The 8,572-nt window shown below is 25.3% G+C and overlaps 1 protein-coding gene across 1 annotated transcript in view; it reads right to left on the reverse strand.

The window, feature by feature from the left end:
* Positions 1-3,682: 3,682 nt before the first annotated feature.
* Positions 3,683-8,572, reverse strand: part of LOC111615569 — a 12,875-nt gene continuing 7,985 nt past the window's right edge. Inside the window, exons 2-3 of the mRNA XM_023356969.1 lie at positions 4,693-4,834; positions 3,683-3,939 (exon numbers count right to left, since the gene is read on the reverse strand). Coding sequence (XP_023212737.1) covers positions 3,711-3,939; positions 4,693-4,834 — 371 coding nt within the window. The 3' untranslated portion in view covers positions 3,683-3,710. The remainder of the gene's footprint in view (positions 3,940-4,692; positions 4,835-8,572) is intronic.

An 8,572-nucleotide genomic window follows, 5' to 3' on the forward strand; every position in this document is an offset into this window, starting at 1 on the left:
ATTAATCATTTTTTTAAAAAAAACTTAATAAACTTTAAAATTATTTTAAAAAATCTAGTTTAAGAATTAGTTTTTAAATACACGTCACTCATAGAAAATTGCTTCCAGCTATAAATAAAACAATCCTACGTATAAAAAGAAACAAAAAAATATATATAAAATATTTCGATCAATATAGGAATAGGAAAATATTTCTATTTAAGATTATTTCCATTGGACGACACATGACAGACATCAAGAAAAGCAATCGTGCTATCACGTTGGTCCTGTCATGTGTTACTCCTCTTATATATATAGGCTACTCGCTATATTGATAAAAGGAAATGTCAACAACTTAAACGAAGCTTAACTCTTTTTCGATAAGAATGTGATCTCTATTATATATATATATATATATATATATATCAACAATAGTTTATTCTTTTTCTTTATCGAATTTATTATAAGAAGTCAACAAATTCAACAAAACGTAAATATCATTTTTCTCAAAAAAACAAACGAGATATCATTTTCAAGATCTTTATTGTTTGTTAAATGCGAATTTTCTTTCATATTCATAAACACTTAATCTTTTATTCAGATATTTTAAAGAATTTTTTCACTTTGACGTAAAAAATATAAATATTAAATATATTCATTTCTTTTATTGTAAATATCAAAACTATATTTCGACATAAAGTTACTTTGCATAAATATTTTATATTACATTTAATTATAAATCAATATATATATATATATATATATAATTGCTNTTAATCTGGATTTTTATCCCACTTTCTGTTTAACCATTATTCTTTTATGAATTGTTATCACGGGTAAAATCATTATTAATGGATTATCTCCTTTATATATATATATTTCTTTTTTCTATCCCTACATATTTTTGTCTTATTAATCTTCATAAATTGTACATCTGCGAAGAATGAAATTTATCGTAAACAAAAGAAAAAATTTCAAGAAAATATTAAATTTTGCAATTCCCATTTCGATAGAATTAAACATATATATTTTTGTCAGCGATAAAACTAATTTTTTTATACGAAAAAATCTATTTTAGATGATAAAATTTACCGACTTGAGACATAGCAATGCTTAAAAATTTATTGTTACGTTCTCTTCGGATATATTTTTTTAAAAAAATTCTATTCAAAACGAGTTGATACTCAAACAACAATCAATAAAAATACAATTTGTTATAATAGAATAGGTTGTAAATTAATTTATACATTGTTTTCGAAAAGAAAGTGAAAATTTACAGAGTAGAATCTAAATTAAAAATTGCTTATTTGTACAGTACAAGTAACTAATCTAGTTTCATAAGAATAGCAAAATAAACGGAATTTTAATAAAGTGAAAAATTTTTCTTGTTAGAATAATTATTTTCGAAACTAGAAAATATCAAATTTAGCCTCTGGGATGAATAAGTTTGTTAAATCTTCAGGCAACAACAATTGTATATTGTCTCATCCGCAATTTCTGACGGTGTTCTGGGCATTGTTTATATTAATACCAGAACAGATGTGTGTGGCAACTTTACGAAATAATTTACTGTTACTTAACAATAAATGTAAACAAAAGAAACGATTTAAGACATGAAAATTGTATTTTTCGAAGAAAAATTTCGATTTCCTCTGTAGCTTATATTCCTTGTGTACAAGCTGCAGATTTGGATCTATAGATTTTGTGTATAAATTAAGAAAATTTAATAATGCTCGGTTAGATTAAATCGAAAAACTTTTAATAATAGAAAACTACGCGATCAACGGTAAAAAAAGTCATTTTTAAGTTAAAATCCTATTATTTAATACACCGAACTGCCGATTATCCGAGCTAATTAGTGCACGGTTGTGCACGGAAAATCGGAAAAAAACGGATAATCCAAAATAGTCATCTAAACTGAATATATTTAAAAATAAAAAAAATATTATTCAAGGGTTCATTTCTATATGTATTATATAAAGAAATATATTTTCCTTACATTTTCTCCAAGTTTCTGTATTTTAATTTTAAGACAAGTAGGATACTTTTTCCCAAATCTGCTGTTTATAACACTAACTTCNCCCCCAATCGATATTTTATGTCTCGTTGGGATATTCTGTGGTATTTTCGTGATGAGCGCGTGATATAACAGACTCCTAACCTATCATTACTCGAAGTAAGTATTGGAATGAGCGGATTTAAAGTTTCCTTTTTTTTTTTTATTTCTTTCTTCTTTTTACATGTTTGCCTTCCCCAAAGGTTATTTCCTCCTGTCACCCTCCCTGTTCACTTAAAACTTTCCGTCTTACAGCAAGCCTTGATTCCTTCCAGGGGGTCTCTCTCTTGCCATTTTTTTTTTATTTTTTATTTCTTTTTTTTTTAATTCCGGACTTTTCTCTCTCTCCAATATTTCTTAAATTGACTCTTGCAATTTTCGTCTTTTTTTTTCCTCATTCTTTTCCCCCATTTTTTTTCTCCTTCTTCTTCTTTCCTTCTTTTTGATGTGGATTGACTGAGTTGAGAGGTGCTTTCTATTAAGCATTTGCAGCTGCCTTTCTAAAAATCCGCACAAATTTAGTTTTAATACTTCGATATCTTGAAGGTATTACATATTCTTTGTGATTAAGATAGAAAAACATTTCCGAACTCTAAAATGAATTTGTGAAATTTATCTCTTCGCTTTATATGATTCCATTTTTTTTCTTTGTTTTTTTTACATTTCTGGTTTTAGCTCTTTGTTTAAGAGTTCAAAAAGTCATAATTGCACCTTGATCTTATTTTTTTCTACGAGTTTTCATCCTATCCACAGATGATTTTTTTTACTTTTCATTAAAAAAAACTAATACCTATTATTGAAATTTCTTATCTTTTTAAAGTGTAACGATTAAAATAAATAAACTAAAACTGCTAGTGTGTTCGATCTTTCTGTCGTAATGAAAAATTTTGTAATCATTACAAGATTAAGTATTGGCTCATCATACTCTAGATAAGAGAAGGATGCGGAAGACACAATATTGAACGTTTTACTTTCAATTTTTTCTCCGGATAAAGTACATTATATTTTAATTTTATATGAATAAATTCGCGAATTTAGGAATTACGACGCATGGAAACATGCCTGGAATACAAAATTGACAAAGGATAAACTCCGTGTGAACGATCACCACAAATTTAATACTCGAGTAGCAACGCTTATAAAATAAATCACTACTGGATCAATGAGTATTTTATTATCTGCATCAAGATTAAAATCAAAGATAGATTGATATATTGTTAATCGTAAAACATTTACGTTGCCCTTCATATTACTCTTCGTTTCATCCCTTTCATCGTCTTTCATTATCAATCTTCGAAATGATCTTTTTCCAACATCTTCACATAACTCAGTACTCTTATCTTCACTTCAGATCTTCTTAATCTGGATTTTTATCCCACTTTCTGTTTAACCATTATTCTTTTATGAATTGTTATCACGGGTAAAATCATTATTAATGGATTATCTCCTTTATATATATATATATATTTTTTTCAATATAATATCTCAATTTTTTAGTATTGAAATTGCTTTAAAATGCCATAGAAATGTATGCTTTTACACTCTCAAGAGCATCAGAAGTTACCGCACAGATTACACACGAACGTGTAATAAATAAAAGTGAAAAAAAGAAACAAATAAATAGAAAAAAATCGATATTATCTTTCACTAACATTTATTTTCACTATATTCTAATTTACATCCAAAGTTTTAAACAGATATAAATAAGTGCTAACATGCGTACGATAGGCTTTATTTGATCGGAAGAGGAGCATGTATTGGAACCAAAAGTGTAAGTAGCGCAATGTTCATACATTAATGGACCGGATATCCTGTCGAGATGTTTTTGTTGAAATTCAGCTGCATCGGAACCACAGTCTTTGGAGACGTGATGATACTTGCAAAGAACGAACTCGTTGAAGGCACTGAAAGGAAAAGGTTAAAAAAAAGAAAAAGAAAAAAAGTGTCAATCAGAATCATCGATTATTCTTCTTTTCCCATGAATAAAAGTTTTTTATTATTGTATAGAGATGATGATAAATTTTTAAAATTCTCTCAATTCTGGTATTTTTCTTTGAAAATAAAATGTTAAAAATTGCGATTTCGATAAAAAATATTCCGATAACATTTACGTTGAGTAATAGTCCCGTAATGATTTCTCATTCTGCTTTATTTCTGCTTTGAATTTATTCTTTTATATATATCTAGAAATTACAAATTTATTCCCTATTTTAAAATTTAAATCTTATAAATATTAAAATTGGTACGTGCTTCTATAGTAACAATTGCAGTACAATATATTTTATGTTAATACGCTGCTTTAATAATAATAGTAATGCATATTTTTCGTATAAAATTTGCTTATTTACAAGAAGCATGTAAATAATAATTTAAAATGATACATAAAATGTTTATATATAAAAGAAGCTGTGTTATTATATATAAATAATTTGGTATGCACATTTAAATGAATCACTAAATTATTAATCACAACTCTAGTTCCTTGCGTAAATCAATGCATTAATTGATTCAGGCTTCTCAATGATCTTTTACGATAATAACTTGCAAATATTTTAAAAATTTAAATGAGCAACAACACAAAAAAAAATTTAAATAAAATCGAATTTTTCCAATTAGATAAACGAAGATAACAAATCAGGATTAAAAGTAATTCTTACCAACAGGATTTTCTTAATCCTTCTTCCACGTCTTCTTCTTTGTTCACATTTTCTGATAATTCCAACACATGTCGATATATAGGAGCGCATTTATCTTCAGATAATGATATGTTTATAAAACACGGTGCGTGACGGAGATAAGCTGCAAAAAAAAACAAAAGAAAACTTTTCTTTACTTAAATATTGTACACGCATTTTTTTATATTTATAAAATATCGAAAATTATTTAACAGTTTTAATTGTTATCATTAAAAAATATAATATAACAAATTTCGTTCTTTTATTTTAATAGCAATTTTTAATAAGCAGTACATATATTTACTTATACACGGTTAATAATTTCGAACTTTTTTNAAATAAATAAATTTATTAGGTATAAAATATACTTTAATACAATATTTTTAGGGCCGAATCTGTTAATTTATTCTGTTTAAATCTATCCAAAACTGATGGATTAATATCAAAATGAAGAGTTGAAACAGTTACTTACAATTTTGTTTCATTAGCATTTTACAATTCATGATTTGCATCTCAATAAGATGCACTACAAAATTTCATTTATTCCCCTTTCAAATAATGAAATAAATTCAAACAGATGCCATTTTGAAAATGGTGCATGAATGGAAACAAATTTCTATACAATTTCAATTTTGACAATTGTACTGTACGTTAAACCTTCCTAATCTTAATAATTTCGAGTTTTACATTCTATGAGTACGTTCGTTTGTTTGCACGTCTATTCAAAAGTAATCATCTTCTATTTCCTCTATGGAAAGCCCCATACAAATGAAAAAAAATCATGCGATATTCTCGAAACACCGAAAATAAAATAATAACGAAGTAAATTTTTATGATCTAAATTTTGATAGTAACACATTATACTTGCAAATTAGCATACAATTAGATAAATAAATTATAAATTATACCGAGTAAAGTAAATATAAAACAGTATACTATCTACTCGAGAATGGTTAAGTAGATGAAATAAATATTACGTTAATTAATTTTATTGAAAAGTATAAAACAAACAAATAAGATAAATAAATTCTAAACGTATTTAGAGAAAAATAATAAAATTCAAAACAAAATAAAAGAAAGAAAGAAAAGATTGTTTGCTGTCGAAGAAAAATAAGTTCTAAATAACATGTCAAATAATAAACAGGCATCAAATAGGAGAAGTAAAATGGCCGCTTCACAAAAATATCTAAAAAAATTAATCTTTTCCTTCAAATAGACCATATTTATTCTTTTAACTTTATGTTTAGAGCCAGCAATTGCAATTGAAATTTTCTTTCGTGAATTTATCTTTATTCTTCAAATAGTGTTTTTTTTAACATCAAACTAAAAAATAGTGCAAATTTAAAAATCTCCAACAAAATAATTTTTTTTATTTAAAAATAAAGAATATGCTATTATTTCTTTTAAACTTCTAACATTCACTTTTAAATTAATTATGTTATTTAGAAAACTAGAAACTTCAAAGTGTATTAATTAAAGTATTATAATTAATACAATACCATAGCAAGGGAATGAATTTAATGAGAATTTAGTAATATAAATCTAGAATAATTTTATTAAAAAATATATAAAATTTCTTCTCGTTCTATTACATGTTTAAATGCTATTAATTGTACTGTATATAGTATAGGCGAGAAATTATATATATTCTACAATGCGACTAATTCCACGTATAAATGTAACATTGTGTATTTGATGTATAGAATTATTGACAAGTTTAGACATTAAATACATTTTTAAGATAAAGTTGTAAATTGTATAAATAAAAAAAAGAATAACTTATTCGAGAAAAATCAGAGCTTTATCTTTTATTCATTTAAATGTGTTATATAACAATTGCGATGAATATATGCACTATTATTATTTAATAATTCAAAGCAAACTACGAAATTTAACTTGAAATCTTAAAGCTCTTTCTGAAGAAAACGTTTATTTTTATAAATTCTCCTTTACAAAATGATTTATTGTTTTTATAAATTTAAACCTTACTTTTTAAAGTTACATGGTGTTATATATATATATATATTTGTACAGTTCAAATTTCTTAAAAAGAAAGACTCATCTTCAGAGGACCAAAATTCTTTCCAATTTTATAGAGAGAAAAATACTCTAAGGAACCAATTTTTATATCAAATTCTCTCCAGCAACCTAATTTCTTATGTCAAGAGAAGTCTAAATTTAACTCTTTTCAAAAGCTAGTAGCAAAGAAAAAAATAAATAAAGGAAGAAAACTCATTTTAAAAACTGATTATAAGTACTTCTACACCATCTTGTTATTCCTTTAATAGTATTAAAGATTCAAAAATCATGTTAGAGAAAGAAAGAATAGCAAAAATCATTTTAAAAAAAACAACAAATTCTGCGTTAATATATTAAAAATTATTACAATAAAACTATATTTCGAGATTGTAATATCACATCAACACTTTTTATTATCATAATAGTATTATAGTCTGTGAAATCGATAGAACATACCTCTTATCAATTTTTTACCTGTATAATAAAATAAATAAAAAATTGTTATCTGCGGGATAAAAGCTCTTTTCTGGTGTGCAATTCTTCTATTATTAATTCAAGAAATTTCGAGTGAAAAAAAAATAAAGTAAAATATCAGCTATACACTTTCTATTTCATTATTCCTTTAATAGTATTAAAAGACTCGATGTCCTAACACTAGTAGATATACGCCTGTTTTTCTATCTTTCATCTAGTCAGAGTAAAACCTTTATAAACTAATTTTTTTTTCTATCATGTTTGAATTCCTTGTAGAATATCATTCCAGAAGGCTAAGGGAAACCGATGCTGATTGCTGTATTTCCTTATATTAAATTCTACATGTACTTCCTGAATGACACAACATGAATAGAGAAACGGTCTACGACAGGATGCTATACAATATCTTCTTCCTTTGTTATGATTCTCGAAGGAGACATTGAATGCACCTTAATCTTCTCGATCCCCCTTATCCTATATTCGATTTTGAGTTTTTACACTCGTATGGTGCATGAGTTAATTTACTTCCCCCTTCTTCTATTATATACAATATCATATATTTAATCAATAATTGTTTTTTTTTCCTGCAATGCAATTAATTGTGAAAATTGATTCCATCTATCGTACCGTTAATAGCAAATTCAAGAAATTGCATCGATTTTCTCTCATTAACTTGAGGAAGATTACTCGAGTGATTGCATATTTTATCAAAATTTATCGTTCCCAACAATAAATGTACGATTTCCTGTTTAGCAAAGTATTTCTGTGTGTCTGTCTGTAAATTAAATCCATCTTAAGCTATGAACTGCTACGTTTATCTGGATAAAATTTAGTACATAAATTTGGGCTCTTCTAACAGTCTGTAACGATTTAAAATGAGATCATATATATCAGAGTAAAATAATTAAATTGTTTAATTTAATAATACATATAAATTACTGCTTTATGTGGTTTATACTATTATTATTATAATTATTTTCTTGAAATTTACTGTTAAAAACATTCTAAAATTTAATTCAAATTCCTTTTATAATTATCATTTCGAATAAAACGAATGAATAAAATAATTTGTATTAATAAAAAAGTTAAAATTTTAAAATTAATTCTTAATTAAAAATGTACTAGGAATTTTAAATTTTTTTTTTACTTGTTAAAATAAGAAAAATATTTTATACATTGAGAAGATTTAATCATTAAGATTTTTTTAATTTATGAAGTTTCAAAATTTTTAATTTAAAAAGTAATGTATTACACTTGTTATCCACAAAACACTACATATTTTTGTTTTTTAAATTGGACAGCAAACCGACTTTTTCATTTTTAATTTAAAAAAATCTCACACGGAAAAACCATTTTGTTAAAATATATA

Source organism: Centruroides sculpturatus, unplaced genomic scaffold, assembly GCF_000671375.1.
Source record: "Centruroides sculpturatus isolate CEXI.00-Female unplaced genomic scaffold, Cexi_2.0 scaffold2498, whole genome shotgun sequence".
Lineage (NCBI taxonomy): Eukaryota > Metazoa > Arthropoda > Arachnida > Scorpiones > Buthidae > Centruroides > Centruroides sculpturatus.